General features: G+C 37.9%; 1 protein-coding gene across 1 annotated transcript in view; it reads right to left on the bottom strand.

Moving 5' to 3' along the window:
* The window catches only part of LOC124162099 (serine-rich adhesin for platelets), a 70484-nt gene that overhangs the window by 36370 nt on the left and 13419 nt on the right, over positions 1-20695 (bottom strand). The window contains exons 9-19 of the mRNA XM_046538528.1: positions 20372-20515; positions 18530-18721; positions 17464-17637; positions 16057-16291; positions 15492-15670; positions 14610-14882; positions 12865-13139; positions 11865-12035; positions 9566-9689; positions 8070-8380; positions 5133-5377 (exon numbers count right to left, since the gene is read on the bottom strand). Of these exons, the coding sequence (XP_046394484.1) occupies positions 5133-5377; positions 8070-8380; positions 9566-9689; positions 11865-12035; positions 12865-13139; positions 14610-14882; positions 15492-15670; positions 16057-16291; positions 17464-17637; positions 18530-18721; positions 20372-20515 (2323 nt within the window). The remainder of the gene's footprint in view (positions 1-5132; positions 5378-8069; positions 8381-9565; positions 9690-11864; positions 12036-12864; positions 13140-14609; positions 14883-15491; positions 15671-16056; positions 16292-17463; positions 17638-18529; positions 18722-20371; positions 20516-20695) is intronic.

The following is a 20695-nucleotide window of genomic DNA, read 5'->3' as shown; positions in this document are numbered from 1 at the left end:
TGGTATTAGTGTATATTAGGAATTAATCACAAAATAAAATATGTACAGTAGGATTACATTAGTATTAGAGGGCACAACTAAGTCTTCAATTTTGCCCATATAGAGGACAGAAATTTGTGAGATGAGAATACGTTAAACTAATGAAAATGTCCAATGATGCCTTAGCTCCTAATTCTGAGAAATGATATTCACCTATATAGTTGCTAGTTTTTATCTGTGACAAGGAGTGGCTAAATAATATGAGTTCAGCCATTTTTTAAGGGGATAAATTTTTCATAGACACACAGTTGACAAGCATGACGTCCGTCAGTAAATGTTGACATGAAAATGTATCAACTGTTTTGATTATTGACTAAGAGAAAAACACTAACTTTCAGAAATTACAAAAAAATTGGAGAATTTTTCAGCATATTTCACACAAATAAAAATGGCTAACTCCCCATAGATGACAGCATAAAATTTCTGCATTAAATTCAATTCCACAACCCGCGTAAGTGCGATAGCATATCATTGTAATATGTACGTACTAACATATTTAAAGATTGGCGAAATGCTTGTGTGCCACTTTATCCTCAGCCATACAAATTGTACTATGAAATTTAAAATGGGTAGTTTAAACTGTAAACATTCTTGCAGTTATCTTAGTATCAGGCAGAGATCTGCTGATGAAAAAATGAAAATAAAGATATGAAAAATTCAACAGGCAATGAATGGGCCCAGGGAAATAGCAATGTGGATTTCTATGCAATTCAAGAACATCTAACTTTGCTTTATGTTGAGTAGGATCATATAATATTGACTTAAGTCTTGAAAACTCAAGCAGAGTATTCTCATAAAGGGTTTCCTCTATGCAGGAATTATGGAAACTCTAAGTGAAAAAAGTTTGAACAAGCTAAAAACATCAAGTTCCTTCGAAACCACAACAATAATCCCAGTAAGAAAAGCTACCTTGGTTGACTTGATATTGAAAGCCATTCGTAAAAATTTTTAAGGAACTGGATTTGAACCACTAAATTCAAAGGATTGCAAAACATGCTGAACAGGTAAATAGCAAGTATTTGAGGGACTAAACAGTTCTTAGCTGACAACAGAAAATTAAGATCAGCCATAAATGATGATTTGGGCCTCCATGAAAAAATGTATATTCACCGAGAAGATAGTCAAATGATCAACAAATGTAGTATCCATATTTGAAGCATAGAAATTGTAAAAAGAAAGATGAAAAAACACAAGCTTCTTCAGTCTGAAGCTGGAAGTGATAAGAAAGCAGAGATAGAGTGTAATGCATGGAATCTTCCAAAGGCTTACACAAAAATAGGAGTATGTCAATCCTTATTTCTCTACAAAATAGCACTGTTTTGGTCTATTCATATATGAAATATGCTGAAACATGCACAACAGTTTGGTGAGATCAACGCTATTCTGAGAATTGAAGATGGACCTAATCAGATGATAAGCTGCTAGCCACTCATGCTGAGGATGCTGACTGATAATGAGCAGCCATTCTATGAGGTGGCTGAGGAGATTGTAATGATGGGTGAATTCAAAATACAGCTTTGTTGAACAGAAATTATAATTATAATTCTGGACTTCCATTTAAGGGACAGTGAGAATTAAGTGTTGCAGCTTTTTTTTCATGCACATGCATGAGCGAGAAGATCAGTAGGAGAAAATTTGTGACAAGATGGTCCAAAGAATACACAAATGTGATAATAAAACTGGAACTGCACCAAAAGTTTTCAAAAAAGTTAAATAAAGTATGTATGGTTCATGGTAGTACTTGTCAAAGTAATCAATAGGTAAGAATCAATATTTTACACAATTACTTTAATCAATGCAAGACCATGTTGAAGGAAGACAAATAGGACACTGGCACATGATATTTTATTCAGAAAGGCAAACTCAACAACCTAATTATGTACTTGGGAGGGAAGAAATGAGAGGATTACTATTCGCTCTTTGAAGGCTAAGTTCAAAATTAGAAACTCTAAAATATGCTCAAGTCAAATACCGTATTTCTCCGAATATAGTCCCCCTCTGAATATAGTCCCCCCCCCCTAATTTTGAGGCTTCAGTTTCGGGAAAAGTTAAAAAAAAATGCGTTTGAATATGGTCCCCCCCTTTACTTTTACAATGGGCATTTTTGGAAGATAAGGGGGGACTATACTCAGACATATACGGTACTAAAGCATACATTTTTATAAAATGAACGGGTCCTGCTATGTTAAACATTTTTGCAGGAGAATGGGAGTAAATGGAGGTAAGACCTTAAGTTTGGAAGTAAATTAAAATATAATTGTAAATTTTACTACTCTCTAAAATTGCGAGAGATTGATAGTGCAAGGTAAAATAATGCTCAAATTCTTGCAACTACATATTGATATGACTGATGAGACCAATAGCAGAAGTTTAGTGATTAATCCACTAGCATGATCCCACGCACAGATAAAACAAGTAATTTATTTATGCAATAAGATTTTTGCAGCAAGCTAATTGATGTGGCAGCTTATGCTTACAGGATAAACTAACTCATCTGGAATGAAACTAACTCAGAATGGATCGAACTCTTTCTACTTTAATTGGACGATAAATATTAGAGGCAATTTCCTTGAAAATACAGCAAAAATTCACCATCTTAAATAATACCCTGCTCTTTAAAAATAAAAACAGAATTTTGGATCAACATCATCAGAGTGTTGCATATTCCGCAGGATAACATGGGAGGTAAAAAACTGCTTAATTAATACATAGCTACATAGCTTCATTGAGATCAAGACTTTTCAGCACACATTATGCCACATACAAAGTAGTACCTCCATAAAACATACAGTATTTAACTTTTAAATGAAAAATTGTAAAATATATCGGCAATTTAATAAGTATACATATAAATAGTAATGCTGAATTTTTAAGCAAAAATGTGCTTGATTGCGTACCATAACTATTCATTAAATAACTTTTCATTCTTTTTTTTGCACAAGTCCATGGACAATGGACACCCAGTCATATAGTAAGAGGGTATATTATGTATAGAGTCATATCAACAGATTAAAATAAATCTCAAATTATTATATTATTGAGATTCGTCAAGGTCAAAGATGCAAGGCATAAAAATATGCAGTAAAAAATATCAAAAGTTTTGCAGTTCAAAATTATTGCCCTCTTTCTTAGGTTTCTCATGCCCATGAAACTAAAAACCAGCACTACTTCCCAATGAAAATAAAAACTCATTTCACACACAATTATATTATCAAGCAGCCTATTCCTCTTCACAATCAAAGTATGGCTTAAATATCACTCAAATTAGGATTCAATGATGACAAGCAGAAAATAGAATGATTCTTATGTACAGCATTACTCCTGGACTTCAAAATGCATTAATGGCCATTTAGGCATATCAAAATGCTATGACTAATTTCCACCTACCATTTTCTGAACTCTCTTACTTCTTTTCAATTTTCCCTCGCTAACTAATAATAACCAAATCCATCTTATTTTTGGCATAATATTGCAAATACTATTTATTGGACAATAAAAGGATTCCTGCTCATTCCAATTAAAAAATTTCTCAAAAAATAAGAAAAACACTTGAGGTGGTCATATATTTTGCTCACAGTAACAAATGAATACAAATTTATCACTTCTAAAAAATAGGCATGTATTCCACCCATACGCATCACCTGAATCCTACAAAAATCAAATTAACATTGAAATCAAACTTATTTTTTCAGATTCAATTCCAATGTGCTATTTCATTGATAATATAGTCACCAAAACAATGACTATGGTAAAAGACACCAATAATTTTTTCATCATTTGAAATGTTTTCTCTGTGTGCTAATGCAAACATGTTATGGACGATGTAGTCCAACATGTTCTCAGGGGTTACACAAAATAGGAGCTGATTTTACGGGGCAAATCATTCAGCAGTCAGACAAACACATCAACTAGTAAAAGACAAAAACAACAAATAAGAAACACCATAAAATGGATATTTTTTTCAGATATTCTTCGGTAAAGTTGAGTGATATTTACTGAATAATTACAACCCATGCAAAATGATTGAAATTAACTACCTACTCAAGTAATGTATAAAAGGGTACCTACATATAGCAAAGGCAAACTACCATAGCAAAACATCAAGCTATTCCAACAATGATAAAAGCCAAGGTCTAATATGTATACAGGGGAAAACTAAGGCACAAAATCACAGTACATACATAATGAACAAAGCTTCTCTGGTTAGGGAAAAGAACTAAAAGTGGATTTTAAAGCTAATGTGCAATAATTTCCACTTTATCTCAAAATAATAAATTCATTAATTATTCATAAAATAAAAATAATTAGTGAAAGAAAGTTTCAAAAATCAAAATGCAAAAGCACAAAAATCAAATATGTGAAAGTCATAGGTGAGTTTAATCACATCAATATACGCTGCTTTAAAAGAAAGGATGTGAAAGCCATGGAATGATAAGCTAGGTTACTTGAATGGTTTATTGGCATTTGGTAGAGCTTATCTAAGATAAGTATTTGTATGCAGATACATCATTCCAAAATAAAAGTCAACAAAATTGAAGTTTTCCACAAGTATTTCAAATCAATTACTAAATTCATCATCAATTTCAGGATTTTAACACCTGGGCTCAGTCACACCACTTACAGAAATTCTAAAAGGAAAGCATCAATCAAGATCCACTATAGTTTTCTAATAGAAGGCTAACAATGAATAATTTAATTAGAATGAATATCTTATACTGCTCCCTACAATTTGCAAAATATGAAGCCATAACTTGCAACAACTGAAAATAATTAGTATGTGTAGTAATGCAAACAGACTGAGTTAGCTATAACGATGCCCAAGTTTTGCAAATTTCTTATTAAGAATATAAAATATTTCCCTGTCACAAGTCTACCTCAAATATTCCTAAATTAAATCCAAAACATTTCATCTTTATCTATTCATTCAGCATGGGAATTACGCAGAACACTAGGCATTGATGACAGAGAGAAATAATTTTAATAAAAACAGCATGACGTGGGCAATGTACAACACTTTAACATTCATAACAACGACGACAAAAAAGATTAAAATGGAGAAACACCCATTTCAAACCCTTTCAGACTTAACTCACCTCTCGCCACAAAAGTCCCAAGGGAATTGGAGCTGCCGCTTGGAGAATCAACATCAGCACTCCGCCAGCTTCCTGAGCTCCCCTTCTCACCATCCAGCAGACTGTCTCCCCCCACGTTCCGCCTCCAGGGGGCAGCACTTGAGGCAGTTGTGGTGGAGCTATACATACCCGGGCTGATGCCCCCACCACTCATAGACCTTGAGAAGCGGGAGGGGTCCGAGAATCTTGAGGACTCAGAGAATCGCCTACCAGAGAAGAATAAGTAAGAACTTGTGTCATAAAAGACCAATCTGGAATTTCATCGACAAACTCCTCCTAAACATGAATTTTTTGAACATGAAAAACCGATTTTCCTCAGGCAATAAATCTGTATGACAGACCACCTATGCTGAATTTTAAATGCAAGAGCACTGTGATCTTAGTAATGTGATGCAATTCAATAGTGTTCAGGCTAGATTACTAAGAACAACAGATTACTGGAATTGTATAGGAAAACAATGTAATAATATACCGTATAAGCGTGTGTAAGACGCGCACACGTGTAAGAGGCGCACCCCTCTTTTGAGAATCGACGCTATAAAGAAAAAACATTTTGCGGCATTTTTTTAATCCTATCATGCGGTGTTGCAGACGTATGCCTGGAATTTCGACAGTTATCGAAATGTCCTCTTTCAGTACTATTTGAAAGAGGAAATTTTGATAACTGCGGCGGCATAAGAGGGAGTAGGAAGAGTTCCGATCCTCTCTTCGCATACGCCGTCGCCCTACGTTGCTTGTCGTACTCACGAACAATTTTGTTTAATAGCTCTCTCAGGAGTATTGCTATAGAATTGCAGCCACGGAAAAATTTAAGGCAAAACACGACAGGCACATAGCATGAACCTTCCCAAGAGCTTGGACAACAATCGGGGCAATCTCAGCGCCGTAGGATAATAACCACGTTGTAGATTTAAGGCCCCTTGCACACACACCGATTTTGGACGGCCGGTAAAATATCAGCCGTCCACATTCCAATAGTGAACAATGGGAGAGCATTGGAGCTTGCACGCGTACCGACCACACGCCGGCACCGGCAAAATGCCGGTTAGCTGCCGGCCATTGTCACTGTGGATCGCCGGCGCCGGCTAAAAAACATAGCAACTTATAGTTTGACCGGTAAAAATCCGGCGTGTCTGCAAGCATCACTTTGCCGGTAAAATATCGGCGGATATTTTACCGGCCATCCAAAATCGGTGTGTGTGCAAGGGGCCTAACGGAACTACACTCGGCTCTCCATCAGTCAATGCCTCTGCCGTTTTTTTCCTTATCGAGACTCCACAGGAAAATATCAAGTTACAGGGGAACAATGGAAACGTGTTTCATCCCTACCCCATTTCACCAACTGACCTTTTTCGGTCTACCAGGTTCAATTCTCCGAGTTTCTGGAGGTCAAATGCTAGGTAAATCACCTTCTGAGCTCGAAGATATCTCGATATCTTTCAGAAATTGTATGACACGCACGAGGTTCTAAAAACAATTAGACCTAACGCGACGCATATCTGACAGCATTTAAGTTTTTTGAGCTCCAATTGATTGACACAAAGATTTATAGCTAAAACAAGGCTACTAATATTCAACATAGTCCAAACAGCACAATTTCGGAAGAAACAAGCGTGGCATAAGCGCATTCAAACAAGACGAGACGGACTGGAAACTTAAGGCAACGCAAACTGCGTATATCACATTGCTGCGCCTTCGCCCCTTCGCTTTGAAGGCAACGACGTCACATGCGAGATCGGACGTGTTCTTCCCTTGCTCCTTCGCTCATAGCCTCCTAGCTTGAAATACGGAGGGGAGGGAGCGCGCTCCTTCCCCTCGACCTCTCCTTCAGCGCTCTTCACTTATAAGCACTTTCGATTTCTTCCATCCACCATTAAGTCCAACAATGAGCACACTCGTTCGAATTTTTTAAACCGCAGGTTTTGACACCAATATTACTATATGCAGTATAAATGCCGCGGGATGCCCACTCGTGGCAATAAATTTAGCGCGCGCTCCGGAGCGAATCACCCCGCGCGATCTTTTCAATGTTCACCTCTGGGGTAGCGACGTGACGGCGCGATGCTTGCAAGAAATTCAAACAGGAGCATTTTAAAAATACGTCACTAAGGGAGAAACTCCCCTGCCTGCCGCTTGATTTTGACCCAGGGTTTCAGATGACTGACTCAGGCTGAAAACCAAGACCATTCAGTTCCCCTTGGACTTGCGACCGGTGAAGGGGAGGGGGGAAGATAAGAAGTTTGTGTAAGAGGCGCACCCCCATTTTCGGCTGCAATGTCTGGGAAAAAAGGTGCGCCTCTTACACGCGCTTATACGGTAATAGATAATTACTCCTGGAGTCTGCATTTCATGCTTCTAGATTTTTATATGACGATATCTATTTTTCGCGATAAAATGAAAAGTGAAAATTTTCAAGCGCGCGAAAACGCGACGGGTAAGTATGAATGCCGGGAAAAACTCCACGTGACGTCGTTCTGCTTCCCGCTGCCGCAAGTGAGGTGACCTTGGGGCGAGGCTTTGAGCGCTGATACGACGCAGGATGCTAGCAGGTAGCTTAGACGTCACGTGGATTGGCATCGCATGGGCGCCAATCTGGCCTTTTTCAAATGAGGATAAAATTGACCCTTGCCAATCGTCTAAACCGGTATTTCTAAAACCAAATAATTTGTATATTATGAATACACTAATGGTGGGTAATAAATCGCAATCAATGCCTTTCGTTTTCTTTGATGAAGGAAACTACCCTATTATTTTAGTCCCCAAAGTCTTCCCCCCTCGGCAATGCCCCTGTATCCGAAAATTAAAGAAATAAGAATTCACTGTTTATTTTGCCCTCATTAAATGCTGAAAAACACCATTTAAACAGGATGAAGATTAGAATCGACTATATTGATGCACCTGGAAAGTGTTTCCCCAGCTCGTGAGTTGTGCAAGTGAGGCCAGTCTGTGTGATGTGATGAGGTTGATGAGGTTGAGGGTGACCTGAATGACGATGAACCAGCCGTCTGAGAGGAAGGAAAGAAGCTTGTGGAACCAGAACCAAGGCTGCCAAGGTGGTGAGTGGCTCCGTGATGGTGGAGACCAGAAGTACCAAGAAGGCGACTGGCTGTGGGGAAGATGTGAGAGTTGCGACTGCCAAGGCCCACTGAACTACCACCAATACCAGTGCCACCGTCATCCACATTCAGGCGCTGGGTGAGACTTCTCACCTTCAGAGTAAAATGGAGAGAAAATTTTTAAAATATCTTGAGAGATACTTGACATGGACTACATAATTCAAACCAGTGACGGATCTATGGGGAGCCAAGGGGGCTAGTGGAAATTATGTTCAGACCCCCACACTACTGCTAGTAGGTTACCCTCCTCTTGCCCCCCCCTTTGCCCCTATCCTGGATCTGCCACTGATTCAAACCAAAGAATTCTAATCCCGTTTTGACCATTAACCCTTAGACTGCAGGAATGTTTTAAAACATTTAGTTTTTCAGGGATAGCAGAAGAGAGTTACGCTGCCTTAGCGATCCCTACAGTGACGGAAAGTGCACTTGGACTCTAACCGGGTAGCAATAAAAATTATGGGAAACTGATGTAAGTCGCTGAGCATTGGTCAAACGTTTTTCCCACAGTCAGCGTACATAATGTTTAAAAATGTTCCTGCAGTCTGAGGGTTACATCTGAAGAATAAGATATCAGAATCTACATTTCCAAGTAAACTACAGATAAATTGGAACATTGAAATTATAATTACGGCATAAAAGATAGTAGTGCAGGGTCTACTTCCCTGGAATCTTTGACCATAAAGTGTCTATTTTAATTTGAATAAGTAGTGTTACAACCCTTGAAAATTTTCGTGATAAGCGAGGAGTAACATCTCTAAATCTGCTCAGAATAAGGACTCAAGGAACAGAGCAATCAACAAGTCAATGGATAATTTTCCAGAACAACTTTGCTTGGAACACCAGTAAAATGTTTAACATGAATAAAGAAAATCATCATACTGCAATTTTATACCATAAAGTGTAGTGATAGTGCTAAGAATAAATAAACAGCGACAACAATTGGACTAAAAAATAATAATACACACTGATTACTATACAGAATTTCAGGATAAACAATCACAATATGCCCATACCATTAAGCTCAGTGCAATGGTCTACTCAGAAAACGCCATGCCTATACAAAGCTCAAAGAAGAGCATCCCACTTCCATTGGCTGTTGGCTATCAATTTTTCATAAATGAGTTCACACTTTCATTGAAACTTATTGTAAGTTCACAGAACGAATACGCTTTAAAAAATATCATTGGTTCACAAGAAAATTATTTTGATGCATAATGAAAGTAATTTCATCTATAATATGAATATTTTAAAATTAGAATTGTTTAAAGCACAACTCACTCGAGACAGAAGAGTTGAGAAGAGGGATTCTGCAGTGAGTATTTCAAAGCCATCATCATCATCCTCTTCAGCAGAACTGAAACTATCACTGTGCTCCAAAAGTCTCCGATTAGGCCTTGAGCTCCTAAAACATTACAGAGAAAAATGATAGGAACATGGCGATAAAATATATTAAATTTACGTTTGCAGCTTCACTTTTAAAGCAATTAACACATTCATTATAAGAATTATTACCAAATTCTGCAAGCTTTAAATTAATGGATAAAATATTGAGTCCGATAAAAAGCACTTCAATAAAAATATTTGAGAATACTTACAGAAAATCAGTATTTGAGATTAAAGCTTTAAATAAATGCATCATCCATTATAAATAATACCGTATAAGCGTGTGTAAGAGGCGCACCCCTATTTTGAGCATCGGAGCTATGAAGAAAAAAAATTTGTGGCATTTTTTTTATACTATCGCGCGGTGTTGCAGATGTTCGCCTGGAATTTCGACAGTTATCGAACTTTTCTCTTTCAATATTAATTAGCGGTAATAGCGGCGGGAGAGGGGGTAGAAAGAGTTCCGATCCTCTCTTCGCATACGATGCTTGTCCTATTCACGAACAATTTTGTTTAAATGCTTTCGCAGGAGTATTGCAATAGAATTGCAGGCGTGGAAAATTTTAAGGCAAAACACAACAAGCACATAGCATGAACCTTCCCAAGAGCTTGAACAACAATCAGGGCAATCTCAGCGCCGTAGGATAATAACCAAGTCGTAGATTTAACGGAACCACACTCGGCCCTCCATCAGCCAATGCCTCTGCCGTTTTTTTTCTTTCCGAGACCCCACAGGAAAATAGGAAAACATCAAGTTACAGGGGAACAATGGAAACGTGTTTCATCCCTACCCCATCTCACCAACTGACCCTGATCGATCTCCCAGTTTCTGGAGGCCAAATGCTAGGTGAGTCATCTACTGAGCCCGAAGATATCTCGGTAGCTTTCAACAATTGTATGACACGCACGGCGTTCAAAAAAAGAAAGATCTAACGCGACGCATATCTGACAGAATTTAAGTTTTTTAAGCTCTAATTGTTTGACACAAATATTTATGGTTAAAACAAGGCTACTAATATTCAACATAGTCCAAACAGGACAATTTCGGAAGAAACAAGCATAGCATAAGCGCATTCAAACAAGACGAGACGGACTGGAAACTTAAGGCAACGCAAACTGCGTATATCACATTGCTGCGCCTTCACCCCTTCGCTTTGAAGGCAACGACGTCACATGCGAGATCGGACGTGTTCTTCCCGTGCTCCTTCGCTAATAGCCTCGTAGCTTGAAATACGGAGGGGAGGGAGCGCGCTCCTTCCCCTCCGTATTTCATTGCTTGCTTCGAAGACGTAGGAATCGTGCTCCTTCCCCTGGACCTCTCCTTCCGCGCTATTCACTTATAAGTATTTCTGATTTCTTCCATCCACAATTTAGTCCAACAATGAACACACTCGTTCGAATTTTTTAAAGTTTTTAAAGCGCAGGTTTTGACACCAATATAATTTTCAGTTGCAATAATCCTCATATTAGCGTCTGAAGATGATTTTTGGAAAATCAGGTCCTCAGCGTAATGGAAATTACTCGGCAAGACAGATATTGACTATTAACTAGGTATGTCCTTCAAACATACGCGTTTCTCTACTTTTGATAACCGATTACTGTATGCAGTATAAATGCCGCGAGATGCCCAATCGTGGCAGTAAATTTAGCGCGCCCTCCGGAGCGATCTTCCATGTTCACCTCTGGGGTACCGACGTAACGGCACGATGCTTACAAGCAAACAGGAGCATTTTGAAAATACGTCACTAAGTGAGAAACTCCCCTGCCTGCCGCTTGTTTTTGACCGAGGATTACAGATGACTGGCTCACACTGAAAACCAAGGCCACTCAGTTCCCCTTAGACTTGTGACCGGTGAAGGGGAGGGGGGGAAGATAAGAAGTTTGTGTAAGAGGCGCACCCTCATTTTCGGCTGCAATTTCTAGGAAAAAAGGTGCGCCTCTTACACGCGCTTATACGGTAATACTAGACATTACAGAGAACATTACCCAGCTGGCAAACTAATTTTTTAAATTTTAAAGTTTATATTGAAAAAAAACTTTTCCATGACAAATGTCCAACACATGCATAAATCTATAGAGAACTGTATGAAATAATACAATTAAATGAGTCAGTAACTTTCATCATTCTTCACCAAATAATAGAAAAATGTGTAATCCTAAATTTTTAAATGAAGCTTATTTCCAAAGAATTCACCTGAGTCGATGCATATGAAAAGGCCTGCCAACTCCAGGTGTAGTTGTCGTAGAGGAAGACACTGAGGTAAGGTTTTCATCATCAAATGGATTACCATTGAATGAAGGTGGTGGGGAGGAAACACTATTGCTCTCATCCTCACTGGCTCCACTCTCACTCCGCATGCTGGTGCTACATACAAGAGATATCAAAAATGAATTTCAAACACCAAATGAAAATACATACATATGGTTAAAAATTTAAAGTAAATTCCTTTTATGAAGAAAGTGCATAGTAGAGTAAAACTCTTTTTTACAATGTATTGGATTCACAATGGATTCAGCAAACGATCTGACATATTTTTCCCGCACTTCATTAAAATTTCAAAATTCAGAGATTTTTTTGTCACTTGCACAATGTGCCATAAATAATTTAATTCTATGCCAAACTTGTACACAAGTCACATTTTTAGCACAGCAAAATTTACTTGCGCTGATTCTCTATTAAGTAATTTCTCATCAGGAAATAATGTCGAGTCAATATACGATGTAATATGCTTAACTCTTGATTTTCCAAAACAGATTAATATTGTAAAGTGAGGGTGGGGACTAATGAATCGGCTCAGGGACAGGGATGCTTATGTCTCCAGAGTCTGACACCTGGGTGCTCTGCTGTGGCAAAATACAGATGCTAAAGCAAGCTAAAAATCGAAAATCGATCAATTTTCGATTAAAATCAAAATCAATTTTCCAATCCGTTGTCTACTATATGCCAAATTATTGTACCATTGTAGTATACATTTATAAACACAATGGGAATAACATAGAAAATTGATGCATTAAACATATCATGGTTCACTGCACGACCATCTCCTCCCTGCCAACCCACATAACCAGAGTAAAAAGAACATTTTTACAGCCAAGAAAATACAGGAAAAGGCTCTTCCTTCACTTAACCATATGCTGACACAGGTCAGGCCCAACATTATGTAAAAGCACAATATAAACTCATATCTAAGTACCTCAACTTCTTGTTTCTGGAGAGTCTTCCAGCTCTTGTATGGAACTGATGCCATGGATCTACATTGTTCTGTCTCTCTTCTCCAGTTCCAGAGGGTTCTAGGCTTCCGGCCCTTGGGGTTACATAGCCTCCTCCTTCCACTGCAATTGGGATGATGAACTCCCGTGGGGATTTACGAATCGGCTCGGGTCCAGGGACAGGGGTGCCTGTGTCTCCAGAGTCTGACTCCTGGGTGCTCTGTCGCGACAACTGTTCCCCTCTGGCACCAAACTGAGACTGAAACAGTATTTGAAAGTAATGCATAGTAAGCAAAACTGTGATTCAAAATGGTAATCCCAACAATAAAATAATAATAATAATAATAATACGTCTTTATTGGGCGAGATTGGGACTAGAAAGTCCCATCTTCCATCTTACCCCTTGTCAAACATGAAATACCATATATGTCTGAATATAGTTCTCCCTTTTTTTTCCAAAAATACCCATGATAAAAGTTAAGGGGGGTACTATATTCAAACCCATTTTTTAAATTTTTTCCTGAAATTCAGGCCTCAAAATTAAGGGGGGGACTACATTCAGAGGAATATGCATTTATGCAGTGCAGTTATGCAATATGCAGTTAAATACATAACGAAGTTTCTCATAAAATTACATGCAGAGAAATTATAAAAAGAGACAAAGAAGTTCCATTTTCAATCAACAAATAAAATAATAAGTTAACAAAGTTACCATTTACCAAGTGTAAAAAGATGTTAGCAAACGTGGGAAAAACCTAAGGATTTTTACTGTCATCCATATTGGAAAAAACCCACAGCAGGAAAATGCCCACAGAAGAAGGGGGGCGTGAAAAACCTGTGAAAACCTACTGAGAGAGCTAATGTAAACCTGAGTATCTACAAATACAATAAATTACATGGAAAATGTCACCCAGTACCCGTAAAGAAAAAGAAAATTAGATGAAGCCGGAGGAGATAAGTGATGAATCTCTCCTACTGTTCTCATGATGTCACATATCTCATTGTTGTTCTGAAGAAGTCATACGTGTAGTGCCTTTTTGAAGGAGGCATGTGATGATGATTTAGGTAGCGGTAGGTCAATGTTGTTCCATTAGGAGCATGCAGTAACAATGAATGATTTATTGAATTTGACGAGGTATAATGAGTTTTTCATTTCCCCTCCTATTTGAGTCGTGTACTCTAGTAAGTGTTTGAAATTCGTCTCTGAGGTATGCTGGTGTATTTGTCTGTAAAATTTGATAGAGAAGACAAAGGATATGCAGCCGGCGTCTTGAACTAGGTTTTAACCAGTTGCGATTGTTAATATGATTGGTGGTATGATCTGATGAAATATGTACTACGGAAAATCATAGGTGGATCATCATCAAAGCAGGGGTGGAAGGTAATCATTTTTGGGGCAGCCGGTTCATTACTTTCTGTCATCCCTCGCTGATATGCAACACCTCTCAGCTACAATGAGTTTGAGGTCTGTTAAGCAGAGACAAGTGGCTTAAAAAAATTCATCCATTATTTTTCAGCAGTATTTTTTAAGCTGGAGAAATAAACATTCATCGTAGCACCACCTTAAAGATTTCCTTACTTCAAAATTTTTTCTGGAAATTATAGGGCAGGTTGGCTACTTTGATATGATTCTCTCCATATGGAACAAACAAAATTTAAGTCCCTTCAGTTTCAATTTACAGAGGTTTTCCTACATTCCTAATTCCACATTCAGACTGAGTTAACTTACTCCCTGGGGGTGAAGTGGTGGTCTCTGGGAGGATGCAGTGCTTGGAGTGGGTGTGGCAGCACTATCGTCCGTGGTGGTGGTGGTCTGCGAGGCAGAGCGAGACGTCTGCTCCAGATCGTCCCTCTCCACCTTGATAGGAATGATCCTTTCCACTCCCCGAGGTGCACTCGAGGGTGTTGGTCCCAGTGATGAGGAGCGCAGGAAGGTGGCGGGGGCCGTAGAGTGACGGGTGATTGGACGACCGATCCTCCTGAACGGTGGCATCGCAGGCTCCTTCAATCATAATGGAGAGGTATCTTACTATTGATTGCAAGCCATTACGGCAGACAGCAAAGATGTGCAATGAAAATTGGAAACATGAAAGAGCACCCAACAATAATTGCTAATTAAAACAAATTGACCTCAGTAATCTCACAAATATGAAGCCATGACATTGCCAGATTATCAAAATGCAGGATTTCTGGAGGAGTACAGGAAACAAACACAAATTGCCAAAATATCATTTCTATCATAAATGTAGGAATTAAATTTCGACTTAATAGCAGGCCATTACTGCAAAATTATACATTCACTGAGCACCTGACCCATCTCATCTCCTTATATAACTTCATTTTATTTTCCCGATATTAGTGGTCATGTAACTCAATACAGGTAATATAAGAAGAATACCAAATAACAAAAAATCTGAGAATTTATCAAAAAGCCTTTCATTTAAAATTGAAAAAATTATTTCAGTCCCTTTGAATAAATTTTACATCATATGTATAAGGATATCGTCATCCCAAAATGCCCAATAACTGGACATGTGGGATAACTACAAGGCCAGTTATCACAGAATAGTAGTACTTTTGCAGTAATTACTCATTGAAAATAAATACTCACTGCAGGTTTCTTTGGCTCGCTGGCATTATTTGGTGTGGCATTGGGCATTCCTTGGGATATGGTGAAAGAGAGCTCTCCAGGGAAACCTTCCAGTTCTGGTTTCAAAGTGTACTCAACAGCAGTACTGTATTGACAAGGGGCAGATGATACTTGCTGCGGGGAAGGAGAGGGCTCAGGGGCTGAAACAGGAGAAAAATTCAAAATAATTACTGAGATCTAAAATTGCTAGTCAAAAAAAATATAAATAGACTAAAGACAGTACGTGGGGACATATGAGGTCAGTATTAAGAGTAAACTCAAAAAACTTAGCAATGCTATATTCTCCATTTGTCCCCCATAATTTTGCTGGCAATGACTACGAATAAGAAAGCCTATGATGATGAAGAAAATTAAGCTTGAACCAAGTAAGATAGCTTACAAGATATTTTTAACATAATGATGTGATCATGAGTAAAGATATTTCGTAATTCTCAGTGACTACAGAAAACTAACACAAAATGCCACTAAATTGGCCATGAAGATCAAAATTGTACATAATTGACAATGAAAAAAGAACTGGAATCACCTGGAGTTGGCTGGGCAGGAGGAGTTTCCTGGGACAGATTTTCTTGAACCTTTGGCTGAGGTGGTTTGTATTGGGGCTGATGCTGGCCAAAAGGAACTGGCACACCCCTAAGCTTTGGCTGAGGGGCCCTGCGAGGCAGGGTGGCTGATTTAGACCAGACAGGAGGATTTTCGATGATTGGTGACGGCTCAGATACAGTAGTTGGTATATTCTCTGAGTTCTTGGACTCTATCTGCTGCAAACAGGAGAGAAGTAAGATAATTTAAGTAAAAATATCAATCACTGGCATGGTGCACAGGTATTAATTTCCTATCAACTCATTGATATAATCCAATTAGAAAATCTAAGAGTCAGTCCGCAGAACTGAAGAGAAAACATTATTCAGTATTGAGAACTGTCATGATAACTATACATCTTAAATGCAGTTCAATAACAGTTTTAACTATTATCACCAGCTATGCAATTTGTGCCCAAACTATTGTGGTCTGGAAAAAAATATTCATAATGCAACATATAGGATTCTGGATGCATGCTCTACCATATGATAACAACATTAAACGTAAAAACATGGCAGAAGGAAAAAATTCCAAGACACTGGATTTATAATGAAGGATAAGGGTAGTCTCTGCCTTCTCGGACTTCAGTCAGACATCAAATTCATTTACAATGCCCTTAACTCCCACTACGACAGTCCTGACATTGTTTCCTTCCTCAACATCAGAGTACCTTCCCACCACACCTGATCTACCTCTTTACTCCATATTCCTACACCCAGGCTATCTGTAATCAAGCGCTCTCTATTCCATAGGCTTTCTTTTCTCATAAATTCTCTCCCGGGAGATATTGATCCATTTTCTCTGACAATTAAAAATTTTACTAACCTGGCTTCAACATATTCATAGCATGAATGACTATGTGGCTGGATAAATTTTGTTGTTTTCGTTTTTTGTTTTATTTAAATTTGTAATAAATAATTATTTTTTAATTATTTAATAATTGTTGCTATAAGTGCACAATAAATTGGCGGTCTTGATGTATGTTTACAACTTTAGTAAGATAAAATAAATCATTTCTTTGAAGAAGAGCATATCTATTCAGTGACACAATATGACATATCTACTTTCAAATAAAGTAATTCCTACCCTTATCTCACTCATTCTGGGATGAATAAAAAGATAAAAACTGAAACAAGGCCCATGAAGCTGCAAAGAATGTGAATTGGTCATTCCCAAAATAAATTTGACATCTTCTGCAACATTTAAGCACCCATAAATTATTTTTCACAAAGAAGTAGCTTCTAGCTTTTGCACAGAGAAGAAGAGTAATTTTTCCTAATTTTAACAGTTTTCTGATACAAATAATTCATATTCCACACTTATAGTTGTTTCTTTTACTCTTGCTACTCACCCCAACTGTGGAGGGGGGTTTAAGTACAGAATTTGTGGATTCCTGTGGAGGAAGAGGAGGTTCCTTTGCAGGTGGACTACTGATCACCTTTGAAGGCTTAGCACCCTTATCATCCTCTACTGGATAGTTAGAACTAGCTCCTCCACTTTCAGCAGGTAATTTTTCAACATTGGCCTAGTGAGAAAAAAATAAACTATGAGCATCTGCAAAACATTTAGCAAAATAAGTAAGCTCTGGTACTACATATTTCAAAATTGTTATTGAAAACAAAAAGAGGGAGCAAGCAAACTTATTGCCACATTTACTCGTGTAAGCCATGCCCTTGTGTATCCCATTCACCCATATTTTCAGCATGCAGGTAAGGAAAAAAATACTTTTATCAAAAAATCAAATTTTTTCTCTTGAGCTTGCATAATTTTGCAAATCTCTATCAACTTGGGTTTTTTATTTTTCCTGTGGGAGTTTCTTTATGCATAGTGCTGCCATTCACTCTCTTTACGGGTTTATTATGTTTTCTTTAAACAGTCTATTTATACAAATGTCTAATAACTACAATATAGATGTCATGTCACCTGGAATGAGCACAATGTCCACAAAACCTGTCAAGTCATAAAATGATTGACAGTCATAGAAAGGCACCAGGAAAATTCCCATGTGTAGATTCCCATGCACACTTAATACAGTCTAAGATCATACTTTTGGTCATTCTAACCATTTTCTTGCACCTTGACTATTCCACCCAAAATTCTAAATTCTACCCTTCTATAATTCTACCCAAGAATGTGATCTTTACAGGCCTAACAGCTTCCTTGAAAGTTCTCAAAAGAGGGTTCGCCACTGGCTGTGAGAGGAACATTCCCAGAACTTCCCAGTTTAACTTTTTTTCCCTGTGTGGAATAACTTGCTGTATATGATGCCTGGTTTTTAAATTCAATATTTTATTACAGTGCCTTGAATAAGCTTTCAGAAGCAACTATGTAATTAGTGGTTCTCTGTGGCTTTCAACACTTGTGATCTCACTTGGCAAGTGCAAGTGATAAGGTGGGCTTTTCCAGATTTACATTACCTTTATCGAAGGAGGATTTCCAGCCTCTTCTTTCACCAATTTCTCTGGCAATTGGTCGGTCTGAGGCTTCTCATTTGAGGCACTCTGAGAAACTGTTTCTTCCATCCCCTCTTTGCCAACACCAATATTATTTACAAGTGGCTCTGAAGATTCCTTACTTTTTGGTGCTTCTTTCTTAGGAGATTCCTCAGTCTGTAAAGCAATAAGATACACATATTTTAATGAAGTCAGCATATCAAGATATTATTAAAAAATAGAAACTATGTTTTCATAAATAAGTTAAGTAAGTACATAAGTTAAATAAGAATATATCATAGAATTCTCGGGGCTAAATTTATTAGAATAAATCATGCAACTCCCAGTGTTAAATTTGAAGATAATTTGTTTTCATTCTACTTCACATAATTCTTTAAGTTATACAGTTGCATGATTCAACTAGAGATACCATTACCTTCTTGCCACTACCCCAAATTTCAATGACGATTTGCAAAATGTGATGAATCTTCAAAAAATTATGAGGGTGGGATGTTTTGAGAGGTTTAACTCCAAAGTTAAATCTAGGACCATTGGTTTGAAAATTCACACAAATAAGCAATGTCATGCAAAAGTTAAAAGCTCTATTATTTCCCAATATTAAATTATATCCTTCCCTTCTCTTTAATTACCTTCAAAAGGATTGGCAGTCTCTTTCATAGCATGAATATAGGCAAGTAAACTGATTTTAAGGTATGGTATTTGAACGAGGTATCTGACAACTAAGGTTTTTCACACTACGAGGAAAGGGTGGGGAAGGAAGGATGGAGGGAAACTCGGCATTGGCATAAGCCTGATTTTAATGAAAGGTGCCAATTGGGCCAGTGGTACATCAAGAGAGGGGCTAGGGGGGTCTATAACCTTGTGTATCCAATTTAGACTACATAAAATGGTAATTTTGTTTGGACCCCCACTTCTGCTGGAAGGTTACCCCTGAGGATCCCCTCCTTCCCCCCCTCTTGTCCCTATCCCGGATCCACCACTGAATGGGACCACAGCTCAACTTCCCATGGAGGTTGTACTGTACTTCAAGTGCTCTCCACAAAACACTCAATCAAGGATTGAACAGTCTCTGAAAACCTCTGCTACAGCTGGGATTTGACCCCCGGACCCACAGGGTGGGAAGCCAGCTCTGTAGCCACCATACCCAATCAATCCCCATAACCAAATCGTATTAGCACTAATTTCACATGCAAAACTTTTTGCATACACTGCTAATAGTAATTCTAATGCTAACAGTGTTAACAGAATTGCAAATTGTAGAATTTTTCCCCAGAGTAAGCAAATGAAATATAGTACACAGCCAATACAAATGTTCCAAATTCTTTCATAAACAGTGACGATCCAGCAAAAGCTAACCAACTATTTCATACTTTAATTTATAATATAGAAAATAAATATTTGTTCAAGGCATATGGTGACTACAATTACTAGCTAATCACTGATTTGTACTTATACAAAAAAAGAATCAGAGTGCTGCACCTAGCAGCTGAGGAGAAGTCTAACACACTAGCAGCCCAGGGCCCCAAGGGGCAGCAGCATACAAAGGCTTATTACCTTGACAGTGGTCACTTTAAAATCACAAAAGGTGGAAAGGGATTTCTTTCTTCCACATCAGCTACAACCAAATTTCATTCTTTCCCATGGGAAAATTTCATCTTTTATGGGACCAGTCATTCAATAATATGCATCGGGGAAACCGCATCCACCATAGGAGACACATACAAAACAAACCTCTCATAGCAATGATCAATAATCAATTCAAATTTCAAATGGAGTGATAAGCATTTAATAAAGAACAGCACTAACCTTCTTTTTTATGAATGAAGGTAACACTTCAGCCTTGGCTTGCAAAGACGGAGGAATAATTTTTGTGCTAGTAGGCTTATTAACTTTGGCTGCTGCAGTTGGAGTTGTTGCTTTCTTTTCAAAAGCTCTTTTGGCATCACTAACCTGCAAAAATATCACTCAATCAGATTTAACTCAAAATCAAAAAAAGTTAAACTTGAAAGCTATTTAGCCAATTTATTCATAAATCTTCAAAGAATATAGATACTTATCATAATTATTATAATAAGATGATAATATCTTATTTATCACATTTTTAAGTTTTCAAAATTAAAATACTGAGTC

Source organism: Ischnura elegans, chromosome 1, assembly GCF_921293095.1.
Source record: "Ischnura elegans chromosome 1, ioIscEleg1.1, whole genome shotgun sequence".
NCBI classification, from domain to species: domain Eukaryota; kingdom Metazoa; phylum Arthropoda; class Insecta; order Odonata; family Coenagrionidae; genus Ischnura; species Ischnura elegans.
This window is presented reverse-complemented; position numbering and strand designations above follow the sequence as displayed.